At 38.2% G+C, this 23,626-nt stretch overlaps 1 protein-coding gene across 2 annotated transcripts in view; it reads right to left on the bottom strand.

Moving 5' to 3' along the window:
* CAMKMT (calmodulin-lysine N-methyltransferase) overlaps positions 1–23,626 on the bottom strand; it is a 422,283-nt gene that overhangs the window by 36,937 nt on the left and 361,720 nt on the right. For both annotated transcript variants that reach the window (XM_017862708.1, XM_017862709.1), the window contains exon 7: positions 18,601–18,667. In XM_017862708.1, coding sequence (XP_017718197.1) covers positions 18,601–18,667 — 67 coding nt within the window. The remainder of the gene's footprint in view (positions 1–18,600; positions 18,668–23,626) is intronic.

The following is a 23,626-nucleotide window of genomic DNA, read 5'->3' as shown; positions in this document are numbered from 1 at the left end:
AAATTAGCTGGGCACGATGGTGGGCACCTGTAATCCCAGCTACTTGGGAGGCTGAGGTAGGAGAATCACTTGAACCTGGGAGGCAGAGGTTGTAGTGAGCCTAGATCACACCACTGCACTCCAGCCTGGGCAACAGAGTGAGACTCCATCTCAAGAAAAAGGAAAAAAAAAAAAGGAGGTGGAACTGAGAGTCTAAGGAAAGAAACTAAGGTAGTCAGAGTTCCCAGGATAAAATACTGAATAGGAGAGCACTGGAGAGAGAGACAGAGAGAGAGAGCACTCTGGAGATCTGTGGATGGTCCCCCTAGAATATTCTGTGGATGACTGATACATGCATGTGTGTGAGGAAACTATTTGAAGTTGGGGAAAGATCATGTCAAAAAATTGAAGGGGAGTGGGTCAGTGCTCACACAGGGCCAGGAATAGTGCCTGTTCAACCAGCCAGATTAGAAAACTGCAGAATTTACAAGCATTGTATAGAGTCCTCAGAAGGGTCTTGTCTCAGTAGGAGGGAATAATTAGCCCTAGACTAAATGCTGCTCTGGTTCTGCCTAACAAATCTTTTTTTTTTTTTAAGAAGGAGTCTCGGTCTGTCGCCCAGGCAGGGGGGCAGTGGCCGGATCTCAGCTCACTGCAAGCTCCGCCTCCCGGGTTCACGCCATTCTCCTGCCTCAGCCTCCCGAGTAGCTGGGACTACAGGTGCCCGCCACCTCGCCCGGCTAGTTTTTTGTATTTTTTAGTAAAGACGGGGTTTCACCGTGTTAGCCAGGATGGTCTCGATCTCCTGACCTCGTGATCCGCCTGTCTCGGCCTCCCAAAGTGCTGGGATTACAGGCTTGAGCCACTGCGCCCTGCCTGCCTAACAAATCTTAAAAGCAAGACCCAAACATATCAAACTATTTCAAAATAACTTAACTGTATCCCAGAACAAAACTCAAGAACACACTTTGGGCGGTCAAGGTGGGAGGACTGCTTGAGGTCAGGAGTTCAAAAACAGCATGGGAAACATGGCAAGATCCCATCTCTACAAAATGTACAAAAATTAGATGAGCATGGACATGCTTGTGGTCCCAGCTACCTGGGGGGCTGAGAAGGGAGGACCACTTGAGCCCAGGAAGTTGAAGCTGCAGTAAGGTGTGATTGTGCCACTCTACTCCAGCCTGCATGACTGAGTGAGACTCTGTCTCAAACACAAACAAACACAAAATCTCAAAAACATTTACAGAAATATAAAAACATTCAGATCCCAACAAAGTAAAATTCAAAATATCTGGTATACAATCCAAGATGGCCAGACATATAAAAAGTTGAAATAATAAAAACCATAATGAGAAGACAAATCAAACAATGGAACTCAATCGAAAACTGACAGAGATGTCAGAATTAGCAGACACAGGCATTACAATAGTTACCATAATGGTCTTTAATATATTCTAAGAATCAAGCAGAGACATGGGAGATATCTTTTAAAGCCCCAAATCAAACTTCTAGAGATGAAAACTACAATGCCTGAGAAGAACAATACATTGGATAAGATTAACAGCAGATAAGACACTGCAGAGAAGACTAGTGAACTTGAAAACATAGAGATAGAAACTATCCAAAATGAAATATATGTAGAAAAAAAAAGGAATAAAAATAAAGAGTGAGCTGTGGGACAAATTTAAGTGGTCAACACATGTGAAACTGGACTTCTCAAAAAATAGGAGAGAGGAGATAACAGAAAAAATATTTGAAGAAATAATGGCTGAAAAATGTCCTAATTTAAGGAAAACTGTTAACTCAGAGATCAAGAAATTGCAACAAGCCCAAACACAAGAAACATGAAGAAAACTAGCAGGCACATAATAATAATCAAATTGCCCAAAAGTAGTGATAAAGAGAAAATCTGAAAAGCACCCAGAGGAAAAAGATGTTTTATATACAAATAAAGATAAGGATGACAGCATATTTTTTTTTTTGTGAGGAATATGCAAGTTAGAAGACAGTGGAGCAGCATCTTTAAAGTACTGCAAGGAATAAAAAACAACTGTTAACCTAGAATTGTATAGCCAGTGAAAATGTATTTCAAAACAAGGTGAAACAGATGTTTTTGGACATACAAAAAGCTGAAGGAATTAATCACCAGCAGACCTACACTGCAAGAAATGTTAAAGGAAATCCTTAAGGCAGAAGAAAAATGATATCAGATGGAAATGTACATGAAGGAATCAGAAATAGTAACTAGATGCATGCATGCAGTAGCACGATCTCAGCTCACTGCAACCTCAGCCTCCCAGGTTGAAGCGATTCTCCTGTCTCAGCCTCCCGAGTAGCTGGAATTACAGGCACCAACCACCATGACTGGCTAATTTTTGTTTTGTTTTTTTTTTTAGTAGAGATGGGGTTTCATCATGATAGCCAGGCTGGTTTCAAACACTTGGCCTTAAGTGATCCACCCACCTTGGCCTCCCCAAGTGCTGGGATTATAGGCGTGAGCCATCATGCCCAGCCATAGGTTTTAATAATATACATGAAATGGTATATCATTTGAGGATAGTCTGTGATAAGTTAAAAATATATACTATAAAATCTAAAGCAACCACTAAAATAAAAAAACGAGGAGTTACAGCTAATAAGCGAACAAAGGAGATAAAATAGAATAAGAAAATCAACTCATTTAATCCAAAAGCAAGCAGAACAAGATGAAAAGGGGAACAAAGAATAGATGAAATACAAAACAAATAGTAAAATGACAGATTTAAATCTAACCCCATCAGTAATTGTACTAAACAAAAACGGTCTGAACACTCCAATTAAAAGGCAGAGTGCGTCAGATTGGACAAAAAGCTAGATCCAAGTACACGTGGCTTACAATAAATGCATTTTAAATATAAAAACGCAAATAGGTTAAAAGTAAAACGATGGACAAAGATATACCAAGCAACACTAGTCGAAAGAAACCTGGAGTGTCTGTATTAATATCAGACACAGTAGATTTCAGAGCAAAGAATGTACTAGGAATAAGGAAGATCACTTTACAATGTTAAAGGGTCAGTTCAAGAAGCAGACATAACAATTCTAAATATTCATGCATTGAATAACAGAGCTTCAAATTTATGAAGCTGAAATGGATAGAAGTACAACTGCAAAAAAACACAGACAAAACCAAATTATTGCCAGAGTTTTCAATACTCCCCTCTCAGTAACTGATGGAACAAGTAGACAGAAAATAAGCAAAGCTATAGATGACTTAAACAACACTATCAATAACTTGACTTAATTGATATTTATAGAATACACTCAACAATAGCAGAATAGACGTTCTTTTCAAATAGACAATTTACCAATATATACCTATTCTGGGTCATAGTGTAAGTCTCAATAAATTTAAAATGATTCTAGTCATACAAAAAATATGTTCCCTGGCTGGGCATGATGGCTCATGCCTATAATCCAGCACTTTGGGAGGCTGAGGGGGGTGGAACACTTGTGGTCAGAAGTTTGAGACCAGCCTGGCCAATATGGTGAAACCCCTCTCTACTAAAAATACAAAAATTAGCCTGGCATGGTGGCACGTGCCTGTAGTCCCAGCCACTCAGGAGGCTGGAGCAGGAGAATAGCTTGAACCCAGGAGGTGGAGGTTGCAGTGAGCTGAGATCGCACCATTGCACTCCAGCCTGGGCGTCGCAGCGAGACTCTGTCTCAAAAAAAAGAAAAAAGAAAAAAAAGAAATCAATAATCTCTGTAAAATTCTCAAATATTTGGAAAATAAACAATATACTTCTAAATAACCTGGGGTTCAAAGAATAAATGAATACATAAATTGACAATTATTTTGCATTGAACGAAAATACATCAAAATTTACAGGATGCCACTAACACAGTACTTAGAGGAAATTAATAGCACTAAATACCTTTATTAGGAAAGAAAGGTCTCAACTGTTGAACTCAGTTTCTAGCTAAATATACAAGAAAAAGAAGAGTAAGTTAAACTTAACCAGAAAAAAATAAGTAATAGAGATTAGAGCAGAAGTGAATAAAACAGAAAAATAATAAAGAAAAATCAATGAAACCAAACACTGATTCTTTGAGATCAGTAAAATTGATAAACCTGTAGCCTGACTTATCAGGAAAAAAGGGAGAAGATACAAATCACCAATATGATTAACAAGAGACGTGCCATCACTACAGATTCCATAAATATTAAGAGGATAATATTTATGGAATACTAATACAACGTATCCAAAGTTGTCCATAATATATATATGAACATATATATGGCAATGCATCATGATCAAGTGGGGTTTATCTTAAGAATATAAGAAGGTTGGCCGGGCGCGGTGGCTCAAGCCTGTAATCTCAGCACTTTGGGAGGCCGAGACGGGCGGATCACGAGGTCAGGAGATCGAGACCATCCTGGCTAACACGGTGAAACCCCATCTCTACTAAAAAACACAAAAAACTAGCCAGGCAAGGTAGTGGGCCCCTGTAGTCCCAGCTACTAGGGAGGCTGAGGCAGAGAGAATGGCTAAACCGTAACCGGGAGGCCGGAGCTTGCCAGTGAGCTGAGATCTGGCCACTGCACTCCAGCCTCGGGCGACAGAGCGAGACTCTGTCTCACCGAAAAAAAGAAAAAAGAAAAAAGAAAAAAAAAAAATATACTATATATAGTAGGCCGATATATATATATATATAAGAAGGTTGGTTTAACATTTGAAAATTGATCAGTATAATCTACTATATTAGCAAGCCACAAAAGAAAAAACATATGGTCATCTCAATAAAGGCAGAAAATGCTTCTGACAAAGTTTAATGTCTATTCCTGCTAAAACTTTCAGTAACCTAAAATAGAAAGGAAATTCTTTGGCCTGAAAAAAAGTCATCTATGAAAAACCTATAGTTAACATCATACTTAATGGTGAAAGACCTGATGCTTTCTCCCTAACATCAGGCATAAGAAAAGTATGTTTTCTTTCATTCTTCAACACTGCACTGGAGATTACAGTCCCTTTTTGTATAAAGAGATATACAAAAATAAGCTTCTAGAACTAATAAGTGAGTTTAATAGGATTGTGGGATACCCGATCAATGTACAAGAATCAGTTGTACTTCTTCATAAAATCAATAAATAATTGGAAGTTGGAATTTCCAATTTTATACCATTTACAACAGCATTAAGAAACCATTCTGTTTATAATAGCATAAAAATATGAAACACTTAAGATAATTCTGACAATGGATGAGAGAAATTAAATAAGACCCAAGTAAATAGAGGCAATTTGGTGAGCAAAGGATGAAATGATGTTTTAACAATTGAATCTCCATTTTTTTAAACAGAACCTCAAACTGTATCTCAGACCATATGCAAATATTGATGCAAAATGAGTCATGAACCTAAATGTAAGACCTAAAACTATAAAACTTGTAGATAAAAATGCAGGAGAAAATCTTTGTAACCTTGAGTTAGGCAAAGATTTCTTAGACACACACAAGAGTCATGATCCTTAAAAGAACAAATTGGTAAATTAGACTTTATTAAAATTAAAAACATTTGCACTTTGAAAGATCCTGTGAGGAGAATGAAAAGACAAGCTATCAGCTGGGAGAAAATGGCAAATCATATACAGTATCTGATATAGAGCTGATATCCAGAACATATAAAGAACTCTCAGAGTATGTCAATGATAAGAAAAATAAGCAACCCATTTTTTTTTTTAAATGGGCAAAGCATTTGAACAGACACTTCACCAGAGAAGATATGTGAATGGCAAATAAGTACATGAAAATATATTCAACATCATTAGTCACTAGGGAAATTCAAATTAAAACTCTAAGCTGGGCATGGTGACATGTTCCTATAGTCCCAGCTACACAACTGTTTCTTAAACAAACTAAACAGAAAATGCTTTCTGAAAAAGAGCAGGGCACATATAAGTAGGACCCTTACCTATATAAGTTTTACCATCTAAGGCACAACATTCATGTGTGAAGACAGGTAAAGGATGGTTCTACCAGACATCAAATCACGTCAACATGTTGCTTGTAATTAAACTGACACCAAAGTAAAATTTATATTGTCTCCATTTTATTTCATCATAATATTAAAATCTTATTTCCATTCAAAATTCATTACAAAGTGAAATACAATTTTGTAGGCAGAAATATTACAAAATCAATAATCATTATAGAATTCTCCATGTTTTAGAAAAATCTTAGCTGGGCACTATGGCTCATGCCTGTAATCCCAGCACTTTGAGAGGCCAAGGTGGGAGGATTGCTTGAGGCCAAGAGTTTGAGACCAGCCTAAGCAAAATAGCGAGACTCCTCTGTCTACAAAAAAATTTAAAAATTAGCCAGTTGTGGTGGTATGTACCTTTAATCCTAGCTACTCAGGAGTCTGAGACAGGAGGATCACTTGTGCCCAGGAATTTGAGGTTACAGTGAGCTATGATCTTGTCACTGTACTCCAGCCTGGATGACAAGGCAAAATCCTGTCTCTAATTTTAAAAATAAAGAAAAATCGTAACAGCTATGGACATGCCAAACCTGCGAAGTTTAACAGGTATAGTATAGCAGAAAGAATACATGGACTTTGTAGCTAGATAGCTCTGAGTTCAAACACAAGCCAGTGAAGATGAGAGATGCTGAGTATCATTGCCCTCATCTGTAAAAAATAGACAGTAAGAGTTGCATCACAGGTCTCATTAAGAATTGAATGAGATAGAGTAAATGAAACCACATTATAGGTGCTCAAGAAATATTAGTTTCCCTTCCCTTATTCTTGTACTAACTTATATCATTTCATTCTGGCTTTAAGTTTGGGGTTTCAATCTGAAAAACAAAACCAAGTCAATTTCTGATAGGATGTTACCTGTAATGCAAAACTCACACTAAAAGAATTTCTCAAACAGATAGTCTCTGTTTCAAGTTTGTAATAAAACCGAATGTCAAACAGATTCGCCTTAATTTGTATTTCATTGCAGTGATCACAGATAACTCTCCCTATAGAGATTTAAAGAATTTATTTTCTCATATTCTCATGTTTAGTATTCTTTGTTTACCTTTATATTTTCAGGCTCCTGTTTGTAGGGGAGTGAGTCCCGTTTTTCATTTGTTTGTTTGTTTGTTTTCTGAGACAGGGTTTCGCTTTGTCGCCCAGGGTGGAGTGCAGTGGTGCAATCTCAGCTTACTGCAACCTCTGTCCCCTGGGTTCAAGCAATTCTCCTGCCTCAGCCTCCCTAGTAGCTGGAATTACAGGCATGTGCTACCATGCCCGGCTAATTTTTGTACTTTTAGTAGAGATGGGGTTTTGCCATGTTGGCCAGCCTGGTCTCAAACTCCTGGCCTCAAGTGATCCGCCCGCCTCAGCCTCCCAAAGTGCTGGGATTACAGGTGTGGGCCACGGTGCCTGGCTGAGTCCTGGTTTTAAACTCTGCTATTAAAAAGGTAGTTTCTTGTGTATTTGTGAAAGAAACGCACTGATAGAATTCTTGATCATGCTTGCTAAATGTAATGAACCTCGAAAACAAGCTATCTTACCAGCAGTAGGGAAGGCAGGCAGCCATGTTCTTTGCATGGATATTACAGGCATTCTTTACAGAGGATTCCAGTATACTTTCCCACAGTTTCTTTTATGTTACTTCTCAAAGTCTATGTTGGCACAGCTCACTCTTGTAGAGGGTCATTTACAGTGTTTACCCAAACCAGTGAATCACTTCTCTTCTTTCAAATGATTTCCTATTTGCCACTTTCTCCTCTGCTTTTCCTTATCTTTTATAGAGTTTTAAACTTCCATATCGTAGAAGCCTCTCTAAGAAAGTGTTTTAAACACTTAGAGAAAAGGACACCATCTAAATCTGGAATTGAAAACTCAGAATGACAGGGGATATTGATCTGTTGACTTTCTAATTTGGGAGTCATTTATCTATAAATGTTATTGAAACCTCAGTGGATGTTGTGAGCAGCAGTACAATGAGGACATGTTCCTCGAGTAGCAAAATTATAATAGTCAAAAGGAACATACAATCATATTCAGAAGACAAGACATTCAAATGAAACAAAAGAATTACAGATGGCCCTGTGTAAGTAAGGTACTACCAAAGGAGTAATCACTGTGGACTGGACAAGTTGGGGAAGGTATCCTGAAGAAGGTAGAACTGCATGTGATCTTACAGGCAGGATCTGGATGGGGAATGAAGAAGCAAGAGAACATATTAGACAAAGCCTAAAGAAGAGGCCAGGGTTTGGAGGCTGGAATGAACACATTCACACTTTAAGCTCCCCAAATATCCCAAGTCTTTGTTCTCAGCAGGTGACCTTACAGAAAGCCTGAGGCTATCTATCTGATACCATCTTTCTCCTCTTCTTCTTTTTCTCCTTTCCTCTTGTCTAAAAGGAAGTCGGGTCACTCTTCTCATTAAGGAGAGCTTCTCCATCTGTGTGCTGGATAAAACCATCCCTTCCTCTTCCCTAGTGGTTTTCAAACTTCGGCATACATCATAATTCCTAGACAGTCTGTTGAAATACAAATTCCTGAGCTTCAACCCCAGAGTTTCTGATTGAGTAGGTCTGGGGTGGGGCCTTGGAATATGCATTTCCAACAAGTATACAACTGATGCTGACGGTGCTGGTCAGGGGCCACACTTTGAGAAGCCCTGATCTAGATCCTTGCCTCATCAAACATCTCCCTTTCTTGTCTCCACTTCTTTCTTCTTTCTTGGCTGTACTGGCTTTGCCTGGTCACACGCTCAACTCTTCCACCCCAGCTTCCCCTTAGCACACACACAACTTCTCTCCCTTTGCCACCAATATTCTTATGGGAGTGGACGCTCCCATTGCTTCACCTGTCCTTGTGATCTGACCTTTCTTTCGACAGTCATTGGACTGCTTTGCAATCTGCCTGACCTACCTTCAGTAATCTGCAGCAGCCGATCACACTCTCCTTGAAATGCTTTCTTGGACTTCTTCCATTAAGAAGTGGTATTGGCCGGGCACGGTGGCTCACACCTGTAATCCCAGCACTTTGGGAGGCCAAGGCGGATGGATCACGAGGTCAGGAGATCAAGACCGTCCTGGCTAACACAGCGAAACCCCATCTCTACTAAAAATACAAAAAATTAGCTGGGCGTGGTGGCGGGCACCTGTAGTCCCAGCTACTCGGGAGGCTGAGGCAGGAGAATGGCGTGAACCCGGGAGGCGGAGCTTGCAGTGAGCGGAGATCGCGCCACTGCACTCCAGCCTGGGCGACAGAGCGAGACTCCGTCTCAAAAAAAAAGAAGTGGTATTATACCATAGCACCCCAAGCCATCAACCTCGCTTTCCAGTCCCGTCTTAGTATACCTTTCTGGCTCTTTTTACTGCTCATGACACACAGACATTTTTTAAGATTCTGTCCTTGGCCATCTTCTCTTCTGACTTTCCAATTCCCATAGTTATGTTCTGATCACTTGCTTTTGATCTCCAAATCTTCTAGCACAATATTTTTCTGAGATTTGAACTTTTATTTCTAACCTCTAGTAGTTACCGTCACATATCTGTTCTACTGCCACCTCAAATGTAAATTTCCAAATGGCTATCTCTTACTCTGCCTCTATTTTACATTCTACATACAGTCACTTCCCTGGAATGACCCCATATTTGCTCACCATTTTCCACTCTCATTCAGGTCAGGGCTACCTCTTTTTCTCTCTCTGAAACTACTGAAATGGCTTTTTTTTAAAAAAACAAAAGACATGTTGTATTGTGAAGTAAGACACAGTAAACCACATGGAATAAATACATGCCTTAATTATTATCAGGCAAACACCCTTGTAACCACCACCCAGATTAAGAAATAGAAAATCCATACAAAAGATCAATGAAACCAAGAGTTGGTCTCCAAAAAAAAAAAAAAAAAAAAAAAATTGATAGACCCCCCCTAGCTATCTTAACAAAGAAAAATAAAGATTCAAATAAGCATAATCAGAAACGACAAAGGTGACATTACAACTGATCCCACAGAAATGTAAAAGATCCTCAGAGACTACTGTGAACAACCCTATGCATACAAATTAGAAAATCTAGAGGAAATGGATACATTCCTGGAAGCACACAGTCTCCCAAGATCGAATCAGGAAGAGATGGAAATGCTGATCTGAGAGCTGACTTTAAGTCAGGTCCTTTCCTTTCTTTGTAAGTGCATAACATCTAATAAAATAAGCAAGAAAATACAGTGAATGGAAGTGGCTTTACTGAATGGAAATCTGAACAACTTTATTTTTTATTTATTTATTTATTTTATTTATTTATTTTGAGATGGAGTCTTGCTCTGTCACCCAGGCTGGAGTGCAGTGGTGCGATCTCAGCTCACTGCAACCTCCACCTCCCGGGTTCAAGCAATTCTCCTGCCTCAGCCTCCCAAATAGCTGGGATTACAGGCGCCCACCACCACGCCCGGCTAATTTTTCTATTTTTAGTGGAGGCGGGGTTTCACCATTTTGGCCAGGCTGGTCTCGAACTCCTGACCTTGTGATTCACCCACCTCGGCCTCCCAAAGTGCTGGGATTACAGGCATGAGCTACCATGCCCGGCAAGAAAATCTGAACAACTTTAAATCTATGGAACACTACAGAATTGAATGAGAAAATATCAGAGAGAACTCTAGTTTGGTGGTTCCCAAGTGAGGGCTCCAGACCAGACATCAGAGTTACCTGTTAGAAATGCAAAACCCCAGGCCCGCCTCAGTCTCTCAGGGTGTGGGGCTCAAGAATGTGTGTCATAAGAAGCTATACAAATGATTCTGTGAACAAAGTTTGAGAACTGTTATTACAGCGTATCACTTATATTTTTCTGGACTGACTTTAAAACTGATCCCAACTCTGTGTTTTTGTTTGGAATTTAGCAGCAATGAACTTATTTCAGAGTCCAAAAGAGGGATAGTTTCCTAACATTCAGACCCCCTTCATGTTGGGGACCAGTATATTCTACACTGGTTAAAGAGGACTAGAAAGGGTTTCAAGACCTTGAAATGAAAGGTACTAATTATTTTACTAACTGTATTTTCCATTTCAAGTATCTCTGATCCTATGACAGCTGATTAACTTACATAGTTGCAAAACAAAGTGGCAACAAAATATTAGAATGAATGGACTAGAAATTACCATTATATATGTCTCAGATGAAATCACAAAATTATTTATTGCTTTTGGTGTTTTCATTTTCTTCCTTTTTTATGTTTCAAACTTACATACTTTCAAGTGCAGTGCATTTTTTAATGTAATTTTATTCTTTCTTGCCACTGTATCTCCAAATATCACACACAAAATAATGAGGTAAAAATTGTTCTGATCTAGAATTATGATCTAGTGTAGGGCAACCCACTAAGAGGTGGTTCAAAAGATAAGAAAAACTTCCAAATTATTTTAAATAGCTATCACGTCAATGCTATTTAAAATCGGACAAGTTCGCACAATAAAGAAAATTCTGGACCAATTTTACTGATGAATATCAATGCAAACAGCTCAGAAAACATCACATACTTTTTGGTAGAAAATTTAAAGTGGTTCAGCCACTTTGAAAAATAGTCTGGCAGGTCCTCAAAAGGTTAAATATAGAGTTACCATGTGACCATATAAACCCAAGAGAAATGAAACTTGTCACAAAAATGTGTACACAAATGTTCATAGCAGCATTATCCAGAATAGCAAAAAAAAAAAAAAAAAAAAAAAAAAAAAAAAAAAAAAAAGAAAGAAAAAGAAAAAGGAAACATCTCAAATGTCCATCAGCTGATGAATGGATAAAGTGTGGTCTATCCATACAATGGAACAGTACTAAAAATGACAAATGTCCTGATACATGCTATACATGAATAACCTTAAAAACACTATTTTAAGCGATAGATTCCAGATGTGAAAGACCATATATTATACAGTTCCATTTATGTGAAATGTCCAGAATAAGCAAAGGCATAGCAACAGAACATAGATTAGTGGTTGCCTAACCCTGGAAGGGAGGAGGAGTGAGAAAGGGGGATGAGTATGAGGCCCTCCCCTCCCCTCCCCTCCCCTCCCCTCTCCTCTCCTCTTCTTTTCTTTTCAATAGATGGGGTTTCACTATGTTACCCAGGCTGATCTCAAACTCCTGGGCTCAAGCAATTCTCCCACATTGGCAACCCAAAGTGCTAAGATTATAGGTGTGAGCCAGCACATTTGGCCAAGTATGAGCTTTCTTTTGGGGGTGATGAAAATACCCTAAAATGATTGTGATGCTTGCACAACTCTGTGAATATACTAAAAGCCATTTAATTATATATGCTTTCAGTGGGTGACTTGTATAGTAAGTGAATTATATCTCAATAAAGTTGTAATTTTAAAAAATCTCAGATAATTTGTTGTTAGAACACAGAAGCATATTAAAAGAAGAATTAAAACACTGTGACCAAGTAACTACTAGAAATGCAGAGATGTTTTAATATTAGGAAACCTGTTGATATAATTTGTCATAGCTATAAATAAAATAGGGAAAGCAATTTGAACATCTCCATAGATGCTGAAAAGATATCTACTAAAGTTCCATATTTACTTATGATAACATCTCTTAAGAAATTTTAAGAAGATAAAAAATATCATATATATCTCAGCTCAAAAGCTAATGCATACTTAATGGGGTGAAAATTTAGTAGATTCCCAACAAAGTCAGACTCAAAGATGCCTAATATTTAATAATCATTGTGGAAATTTTTATCCAATAAAATTATACAAGAGACAGAAAAAGGAGGTATGAGAATTAGAAAGCAGTTACAGTTGTCATCATTTGCAGATGATGTGATCGTTTGCTTGGAAAACTCAAGAGGATAAACCTGCAAAATATTCAAAACAATAACCCACTGAGGTGACTAAACATTTATTATACCAAACCCCATAGTAAAACATAATGGAAGTAGAAAATATAATGGAAGAAAAAATCTTATTTGTAAGACCAATAAAAAGTCTCTAAAATAAACTTAAGAGAAATAAAATGCTGGTGAAACACTTTAAAAAACATAAAAAGAGAACACCTGTTCTTGCATAGAGAGACTCCAAGTTTGTTAAATATTGTCTTAGTAAATATGAAATATGAAAATATATTACAAAGTTATACTGACAAAAATTATGCAGTTTGGTAGGGTTGTACAAATTGACGCAATCCACTTCTGAAAATTTGTTGTATAGACACACTTGCAAATGTATAATTTATGTAAAGATGTGTCTCACTGCAGCATTGTTTATAATAGCAAAATATCAAAAACAAACTAATGTCCATTATTAAGGTAAAAAATAAATGATTGTTTAACAATGATTTATCATGTGACCATTCTCTAAAAAATTCTTTTTAAATGGCTCTATTTTTTAGTGAAGAACTCCTTTGAAAATAAAAATATTTTTATTGATATGTAACTTCTGTGATATACAATTCTGGGAAGGGAGAAGGATTTCTCTCTTAAAACCAGAAGACATTTTCACAGAGAATACATCAGTCTGACTTGCATACAGAACCTGGCCTATTTTTGGTAGTGAGATTTTGACCTTGGTAAAAAATAGAAGTGGGCAAATCCAAAGAATCAATACAATGTTATTCTAAAATAAAAGGCCTTAATTTTTAATTGACTGTAGTTTAAGAGGGTCCCTAAAAATACAGCATCCTCCTATTTTAAAATGTGTCTCATTTTAATACAAAAAGGATAACTCTATCAAAATAGCTGAAACTGGCTAATCTTATGGGAGTTGGTGTCTTCAGTGCAAAACACTAAATAGTAGGGATATGAGCCCATCTATAAACTTGTTAAGCAAATCAACAGTGTTATGTTAGTAACAGAAAGTACACATGATAATTTCATTTTGTCATAGCCAAGACAGCAACAGAAGGAAACAGGAGTGTGGCATCTCTAGAATTCTCAGCAGTCTTCAGGATTCTGTTACTATAATTCTAGCAAAATTCACTAACAGGTATATTTTATCAGAAAGTTTCTTAAAGAGAGCCCTCAGCTTCCTTATCTCAGTTACCTTCTACTAACCTTCCTCTTCAACCTGACAAAGAACAGATAAATGCCTCCTCACACTGTCTACAGACACTAGTGTCTACAGACACTACATGTGCATGCCTGAGAAGAGGCCAACACTGAAATGAAAGTCAGCTATCTGATGTAGAAACGGATGTCTGATTCTCTAGAGCTTGACTTTCCTCTACTAAAAATGGTTTGGTTCCATAAGCCTTATGGATTCATGTCTTTCAAAATGTTCTCTAAATACCAATTTTAAAAGCTTTCATATACCAAGGATGAAGTGTACTAATTGCTTCAGGGAGTACAAAAACATACTAAGCAGAATTCTTGCCTTCAAGAAAACGATCTGTTTCCCTCCCTAGGACATAAACTCCAAGAAGGCATGGCCTTTTCCATCTTGTTTACCACTCCATCTCTAGCATCTATAATGGGACTTGGCAAACAGAAGGTGATCAAAATATTTGTCAACAACTTGATAAACCAGTGAACATGGAAACAAAGCCAATATGTTTTGAACAATAAGAGACTATGCCATATTCAACTGTGTTCAATGTTCTAAGGGCAGCAGAAATTTAAAAAATTAGGGTAGGCTGAGATAGTCTGAGAAGGCAGGGGGAAAATGGTAGTGGAGCCATCCTAGACGGAAGGATTTAGATGGAGAAGAGGAGGGAAACAAGAATGGCAAAGACGAGAGATGGAGAGATCATATCTGTCAGAGGCAAGCGAGGAGGCCTGGGTGACCAAAAGAGGAGGCGGCAGCTAGATGAGATGTGGATACAAGGGCAGACTGCAGAAGGCCCAGGAAAATCAGCCACTGGATTCCACTTGGTTGGAACGTACCTTTCAAAAATCATTTTCCACAACCCCATTTTAACCTCTAAAGGAAACTGAGTCTCAGAGGAGGTATAAATCTTTAAAAGCAATAGGGCAATGCGACCAAAACCAATCTTGAGGGCCTACATAAAGGTAAAGTTTGGGTTATTAAAAAAGTCTTAACATAAGTTCCCTAGTTTACTAAAATTCACGGTTTATCAAAGAATAATAAAGGTCATAAACCTGAATTCACTAGCAACTTTCACACAAAGATACATACACTCTTAAGTGAAACTTACTTTCATCATCACAGCAGGGTAAATTTAATATACTTTTTAGTAACTCTCAACTAATATTAACCAGAGAATGACGCTATTCACTAATTCTGGAAGAACTAGAAATACGTAGACGTCAAAAGCTCCAAATGGTTCTTTGTTAAACAGTCACAATTTTGAAGACGGCTTTAGATAAACCCAACAATTGAGATACTGTAAATATCCTTGCTCTTTCATCAATCTCTAGCTATATTTAGTAGCATGGTTTCCTTTGTTCAAGAATTATTTTTGATAACTGCATATTTATATTCTCAAAAGCAGAGTACTTTGGGCATATTTGTTAAGTGAATGGATGGCTGCATGGATGGACAACAAATAAACCAAATAACTGTATTAAGCTGAAAAGTAATGAATATAATGCTTCATATAAGTGGATCTTAGATTCAGCCAGGGCTAAGGCTTCCAGACTTTCACCAACACATCTTTCACATTTAGCTACAATCAGACTATGATTAAAATAGATAGAGGGAGCAGGAAAGTTTGGTAGCTAAGAGAAGAGTTACTCTAGGCAAGGATGGTGGTGCTTACGAGAGCAGAGGTGGATTGACTGTGAAGCTAATGAAGGTTCAGCGTCAGGGCCTCTTGCAAGGCCCCTTCCAAGGCCCTTGGAGAAGCCCTAGTAATGTGTTCACATGGTCATATATTTCTGTAAAATTTATCAAAGTAAGGTATAATAGAATTCATTCTTCTTAAGTGGGCCCTCAAAATAAGTTTCAGGCCCCACACAACCTGGGTCTGCCCCTGTGTAAGAGGTAGGAAGAGGTCAGTAGTAGGAGAAATGCTGTTAGTTATGGAGAACATCATCGGAGTAGTGGGAACAGGAGCTTGGATGCCAGTCAAATTTCTGGGCAGCTTTTTTTTTTTTTTTTTTTAATATACCATTTCTTAGGCTCATAGTTCTCATATCACAACTTTCCTTTCAGCTTATACATCTTTGCAAATGAAGTCATAAGAGACATTCAGCTGTTACAAACTTCATGTCAAGCTTTGAAGTGCCTTTTAATAGCAGAAATATTTGGCTCACGTGTGGGCTTTATAGCTATAGTATTTACCTCTTAGTTATCTGTCGCTACTGTTATTCCACACCTCCAATTTGGAGGAGAAATTCTGCATATGCATTGAGGTACTAAAAAAGAGTATTGAACTCTATCTTAGCGCTTTTGTGAATGGCTTCCTTTTATTTCTTCTCTCGTGGAACGAATACTTTCATCACATTGTACTGGTTATGGGTGGGAAGGCAGTGGATGGAGGGAGAATACTGACTATTACATCAGTGGCTGGCCATTTCTCTTAGCTTCTTGATAGTTAACTGATCAAGTTGCTCCTTAATATAAGATCAAGGCATTTCAAGGACTAACTCAATCTATCTGTTCTCTAGAAAGTGCTTTGGTAGACTTTGAACAAAATGCTTGCAGGGGTCAAAAGAAAAGAAACTGACCGCAACTAGTATGAGATAAAGATGGGAAAAAAACCCCACCCTCATCTTGGAAGTTTCTATATGACTATTATTGTCATATAGTCTATATGTCCAGGTACATATCAGAACAATATATCTAGAAACAGCAGTTTTGAGAACAGAAAAATAGAAACAAAGGCCATGTATTAAGCATTTGGGATACGTCCTTTGTTGAACAACGACATTTTGCTTCTTTATGTAACTTAATTATTTTATGAAGAGATGACAGAAAATACTATTGCACTCCATAACTTTAACACTTGACATTTTTATTCCTCAAAATGCAACATTTTAGAAGTCTAGATATGTTTATTAATTAGTGATTATTAACACCCAGTAAACAACATTATGTCTTGTAAAAACACAATCTCTCTTCACAGCATGAAGCTGAAATCTATTATTCCCTGATTCCATATGCTGAAATACACTCAAATGGTCACAAATGACCTTAAACATTAAATAAATGTAAATGAGGACAACACAGAAAATGCACTTCTGATTGATAACTAAAAGACCAGGTTGAAAATCATGTCCAAAAATGAAGTCCTCTCCGGAAGGATAAGGCCGCCTGCACTGTGAAGGAAAGGCTGTCCTAACAACGGGGACCCCACAGGTAATGCCAGACCCGTTCTCTTTCTCTCAACCTACCCCAGGTTTTCTGCACTGTGAAGGAAAGGCTGTCCTAACAACGGGGACCCCACAGGTAATGGCAGACCCGTTCTCTTTCTCTCAACCTACCCCAGGTTTTCTGGGAAACAGAAGTGGTTTGTTCATTTATATGAGAAACACAGAATATGCTGTCCCCTGTGCCACCAGCCTACTCCCAACATTTTAAGCAGGATTTAAAAATACATATATGGACACTTCATTACATTCACCAATTAATATAAGAGAAAAAAATTATTGCTATTCCATAGCCTCACACCAACATGTGTCGTCACTTTGGTTTTTAAGCATTGTAGCTATTTTCGTGTCCGAGGCCAGCACATCTAGACCACTGGCCGCCAGGGCTGTACCGTGGGTGTGTCCAAGAGAAAAAAGTCTGTAGGCCTTGTCTGTTAATGAATAGTTTATATAACCAATAAAAAAAAATCAAACTGGGAAGTTGGGGTGGGAAAGTGTCTTCACAATAGGGAAAATTCAAACTACCAAAGGATGACGGCTTCACAATAATAAAGAAAACAATTAATTTAACATGGAGTTATTCTAATAAAGTCTGCGGTTAAATGAATGAGAAAAAAATACACAAATACAGATATTTCATGTGAAAACTATGAAATGATTACTCACTTGTCTAGATCCATTACCAACAGGGCAAAAATAAAACGTAGCATCACAGTACCCACCACTGCTTTGGTTAAGAGCAAGCATTCCCCCTAGTTTGTATAAGAATTAACAGAACGTAAAAGGGAATGGACACCTAGACTATTTTAAAATCATGGAACAGAGCAGGGTTTCTCAATGTTGGCACTATTGACATTCTGGGCCAGATGTTTCTTTGTTGTATGGGGGCGTCCTATGCAACATAGGATGTTCAGTGGAATCCCTGGTCTCTACCACTAGATGCCAGTAGCAACACTCCCCGCTCTCCTACCAAGTCATGACAACAACAAAAAATGTCTCCAGGGAATACCAAAAGTCCCCTTGGGGACAAAACTGCTCCTAGGCTGAGACTCACTGGAAGAGAGCCATTTAAGGAGTTCCCGGGCCTGGCTTCTCCCAACCTCATACTGTCTAATCATAAATCATCCCCTACCCAGTGTTTAATATACTTATCTTGTTTTCTCATCTCTTAATTGGAGATAATGAGAGTGTTTGTCTGCCTCATAGTATTCCAGCGAGCATTAAATGAGATAATACTTGTAAAGTGCTTAAAACAGTGCCTGACACACAGTAAGTGCTCAATAAATGTTAGCTGTTATTATTTTAATAACCATCCATAGTATCAAGAAAAACAATTTCAATGAGAGTTTTTTTAATGCAGAAAGGTATCTTACCAGCTTGATATTTTCTGGGTCTTAAAAACACCAGCCTTCTGATTCCTTGTGATGATGTCTTGCACATCTACAGGACACAGTTAAGAAAATGTCTGCAGTGATTGTGAACTGACCGGAAAAAAAAAAAAAAAAAAAAAGGTCCAGAAACTGTTATCTCGCTCTGTTGCCCAGGCTGGAGTGTAGTGGCGTGATCTTGGCTCACTGCACCCTCTACTTCCTGGGTTCAAGTGATCCTCCCACCTCAGCCTCCCTAGTAGCTGGAATTACAGGCATGAGCCACCACACCCAGCTACTTTTTCTATTTTTAGAGAGATGGGGCTTCACCATGTTGGCCAGGCTGGTCTCAAACTCCTGACCTCAGGTAATCCACCTGTCTCAGCTTCCCAAAATACTGAGATTGCAAGCGTGAGCCACTGCGCCTGGCCGCTCTTTTTATCATGCATGGGATGAGTACCGTGAAAGGAGAAGAGCTGCATGTGGGATGGGAAGCAGGATGCTGACTTGCCACAGGCAAGCTCTTTCGCTTCCCTGGGCTGCATTTTATCACCTGAGATGGATCATCATGGCAAGCCCCAGAGTTATGAGTGCTGATGGGAAATGACTGTCCCATAGGTGCCATGTCCTACTTGCTTAAAAGGGCAAGGAGTCCAAAGGCAAGCCTCTCTGTCAGCAGGGAGGGCAATGTCAGTCTCCCGAGACTTTCCAGTGTGAAATATTTCCAATCTCCTAAACGCTACAAGGGAGGGGTGGAGAGGAGCAGCAGAATGAGACTTGGGAGGAAGTGAGAAGAAAAAGATGGAGAAGATCTTGGAGAATCTTTGAGAGAAAATGAATTACTGGAGAAAGTCAGTTCAGTGAAAAGTCCCCTGAAGAACTGTCTTTACAGACTTACGCTATGGCCTTTGGCATGGAAGGACTTGTACAAAAGAGCCATATTTATGGAAGACGTTTTCAGGAGCTGGTTCATTACATCACCCAGCGCCATATTTACAAGGGCTCATCAGAAAAAATTGTCAGGTTTCAGCACCAGCAAAAGCTGGTCTGCAGATCAAGGGATGTTGCTTCCACTTCCCGGCACTATAACTCTTAGAGTTGATCCTCTCTTTCTCTTTGCTCCAGCACCTGTGCAACTCAGAGCCAAATGTGTGGCCTAACTCTAACAACCACAAGAGACCCTGTTACATATACTTTCTCTGCTGACCCCTATTCCTGGCTTCATCATATTTTCCTGGCTTTCCAATTTCCAACTGCCCTCACTTTCCTATTCATTTTATATGGTATATTCTATGTGCCACGATAAGAAGCCTCAAAATCCCTCTTTTGGAATAAGGCAGGTTTAAATAGTCAAGAAATAAAATAATTCCAGTGAAGGCTGCAAGCTGAACTAAATTGGGCCCATGGGGAGGACACCAAGCAGACAAGCGATGTTCTCCTATTGCTCAGAAAAACAGGTTTCCCGAATGCTCAAAGCAAGCATTGACCAAGATCTCCCTGCAAAACAGAGCCACAGGACTTTTAACCCAAATCTCTGCTTGAACCACCAGGCACACCCATTTCTTCTCTGAGTGAATAAGCAGGTACTGTGATAGCTTTCTTCCCCCAGGGGTGGGTAGGAAAAATCAATTAGGTCTCCTAATGAAGGGCTTTGTTGAGGTTTACAAAAGTGCTATAATGCAGACTTTTTTTTTTCCTGGGTGAACTTTCCTGTATGCAAATTAAATACCGTTAAATTACATTCATTAAAAAAATAAAAGAGACTAATTTGCCTACTTGTTTTGATTAACTAAAATGACACATCGGCCTACAGTTCTGTCTATTTCAGGAAGAAAGTATTTCAGGAAAGTCTTCTAAATGAAATGTCTTGCAGAAAAGGACAGCTGACATCTTTATTCTGAGAAGAACAAAATTAGTAAAGAGTCAGCTGACAACTGTTTTTGATTAAGTTCCCCCACACTCTGGCCACACCCTCCTTAGAGTTTCCATGGCATCCAACCGCATGCCATAATGTGCCCAGTACACCTGTAGAGTCGTATGAGTACATGACTAATCTATCAAGCAAAACATATTATTTTGTTAGTGGAGGTAATACTTTTTATAAAATAGTCTCAGGGAAGTTAAATTATATAACTCAGAAAACCTATTAATAATTTTTAGTAAACATCTTAACACTATATTCTTTTATACAATTTATAAACCTGTGACTCCAGGTGGTCAGGCTGAAGCAAACATATGTATTTATATTCTAGAAGCAATTTTTTAAATAAAAAAAAATCCACAGCAGTATTTAGGCGGCTTTATTTTTAGAACTGGACAGGAAATATGTTTTGTGGTTTAAGAGGTTTTTTTAAATATTAAAATGAGCATGAGAAGAAAAAATGTCAACAGTGTTTTAAAATATTACCTTAAGAGATAAATTCAGATCTCCTGCTCCCCACCCTTTACTTTAGGTCAGATTTTGATGGTTCTTCTGGATGGCACTGTGTCCAATAATAGATTTTATCATTCTTCTGTGTCACCTCAGGGTAATAAAGGAAATCCAATCACATTGAGTCAATATGTCCAGGATAGTGTTCAACACAATGGGCCAAATCGTGTTCTCTGAACCGCACCCACCTTCTGGAGGACTTCAGTGGGATGGACTGGGTGCAAAGAAAGCCTCAATATGATTTCTGATTAAATGAATACAGAGTAATTGCCTCCAATCCCCTTGTCTAGGCAACTGGACTTCCACAGCTACAGGATATATGTTTGTGGTTAAAAGGAAACCGGAATTCTATCTCTAGGTTTTCTTCTCAAATAAAGCCCTGTTCAGAGGTAGGGCTCCATTTCAATTTTGTTTCAGTTGATTTTTATTCTTAAAAAATAGTTTTATATAATAGTAATTTAAACAAATTATATACATGTTATATGTATGTATCATATTGTTAAAAATATCAGCCTCCTCCTGCAATTAGCAATTATTTACCAGTAGTTATAGCTACATGTTGAGAGTTGTCATGTTCTTTAAGCAAGAAAATATTTTAAAAATAATAACACTGTGATTCACAAAGCACCGCTTTCTTGGTTTATGTTATCTTTATTTTCGTTGGAATACCAAAATACCAAAAATGAGGGTAGGAAACTATGAGATTATAATATAAACCCTATTCATTTTGATCTCTCAAGGTTTTTCTTTTTAATGCTTAACATGGCAATATTTGCTAATTTAAGGCTGCAAAATATTCTTAAATGTGCTTATTACTCACATGAATTGAAGAAGATGCCATAGAGGTACTATAAACTCTGTTAGCAATGCCAATTGTTATGTTTGTGGATGAGAGGCCTTTATTTCCAGAGCATGGTAAGAAAATGCAAGATGAGGTTCACCAAATCATTTTAGCTTTTGGTGACCCAGAATGGTTTAAGTAGAAAAAACATAAGCTTTGAAGTCAAATGAACCTGGCTTCTAGTGCTGGTTCTGATACTTGGTGGCTGTGTGTCCTTGGGTAAATTAATCTCTCTGAACTCCATCTCTAAAACAGAAATAATGATACCTATTTGTTAGGCTTAATGGAGTATCACATATGATGGGTCTGGCACATAGTAGGTGCCCAATTCATGTCAATTCATTACCTTAGTGTATAATTCAGGCAAAACCTTTGGTAGGATGAAGAGGCTGGTAAAGTAACTAATATGAGGTTTGGCAGTTACACTTTATTTTCTTTCCCTGCTGCTTAGAATTAATTACCTGAACCGGGCACAGTGGCTCACACCTGTAATCCCAACACTTAGGGAGGTGGAGGCAGGAGGATAGCTTGAGCCCAGAAGTTCAAGACTGCCTGAGACCCCATTCTCCGCAAAAAGGAGAAAAAAGAAAAAAAAAAAAAACAAGTTAAAATTAATTATGTGAACATTTATACTGTAGAATTTAAATAACCAAAGTTATCAAAGGACTTCTGCCCTTCATGTGTATAAATGTATTCTAGCCAAGGCAAAATCTGTGTCCCACAAGGATAGGTACTAGACCTACCTTGTTCACTATTGTATCTTTAGCACCTGTAATGACATGCCATTAATATTGGTTGAATTAATTTTAATTTAATTCCAAAAATAGATATTTGTTGAGTTGCTACCCAATGTGAGGCACATAGAGTTTACTTATGACTCATCGTAGATGGACGTACAGCCGGCATTGGAAGAAGAAGCCTGGACACAGGAAGATGGCCCGGGATTTCCACGTTGTCAACCATCTATAGTACAGGCTGCACAGTCCACACGAAGCTTCACTCATTAGTTACTCAAGTCAGGGATTCTATTAAATAAAAATAATGTTAAACCAGGGGTGTCTCCTTTAAAAAGCACAGGAGATTTACCCATTTTTGGAGAATCCTAAGTTCAAGATCTGTGATCCACACTGTGCATACTATGGGGATACGATGCTTACCGAGAAGTGGGTCACCAAACATTGGAATCTTCTGCATAGAACTGCTAGATGTTTATTAAGGCAGGGTGCCTGTGCTGGGCACATTAGTGATTGTAGCCAGAGAGGGCTGCTCACCCTCAGGAGTTCTACTTTTATTCATCATAATTTAGCAGAGGCTTAGTATCAATAATAGCTCAGTATACCATGTGTCTCTCCTATTCCTAGGTCATTGTCATCACAAGCTACAAACCTTATGGAGTAATTATTATATGTGGGCTGTTGAAGATTACTTTCTTGACACTAAGGGGGCATTACCAAAAAAAAAAAAAAAAAAAAAAAGAAAGAAAGAAAGAAAAAGAAAAGGAACACGTTTCACACTGTTTTGGAATAAATTTCATAACTGGACAAACGAAATGATCCCGTTTCTAATTTATCCTTTGTTCTCTTGGGGTACAGATAAAATGGCATCTGTAGGGAAGAGCAGCTCTCAGGTGTGGGAGCTTTGGGTTCATAGACCCAGCAATGCAGTTTAAAGAGACCAAGAAGACCTTAGGGAAAACTACCCATGAATCTAAGAAAATATTTGTGACTTAAAAAATTCATTTTATCTCAAGTCTTTTTTTT

This window comes from Rhinopithecus bieti, unplaced genomic scaffold (assembly GCF_001698545.2).
Source record: "Rhinopithecus bieti isolate Rb0 unplaced genomic scaffold, ASM169854v2 scaffold_61117, whole genome shotgun sequence".
Lineage (NCBI taxonomy): Eukaryota > Metazoa > Chordata > Mammalia > Primates > Cercopithecidae > Rhinopithecus > Rhinopithecus bieti.
The sequence above is the reverse complement of the archived record's forward strand: the minus strand, read 5'-3'. Positions and strand labels throughout refer to the sequence as shown.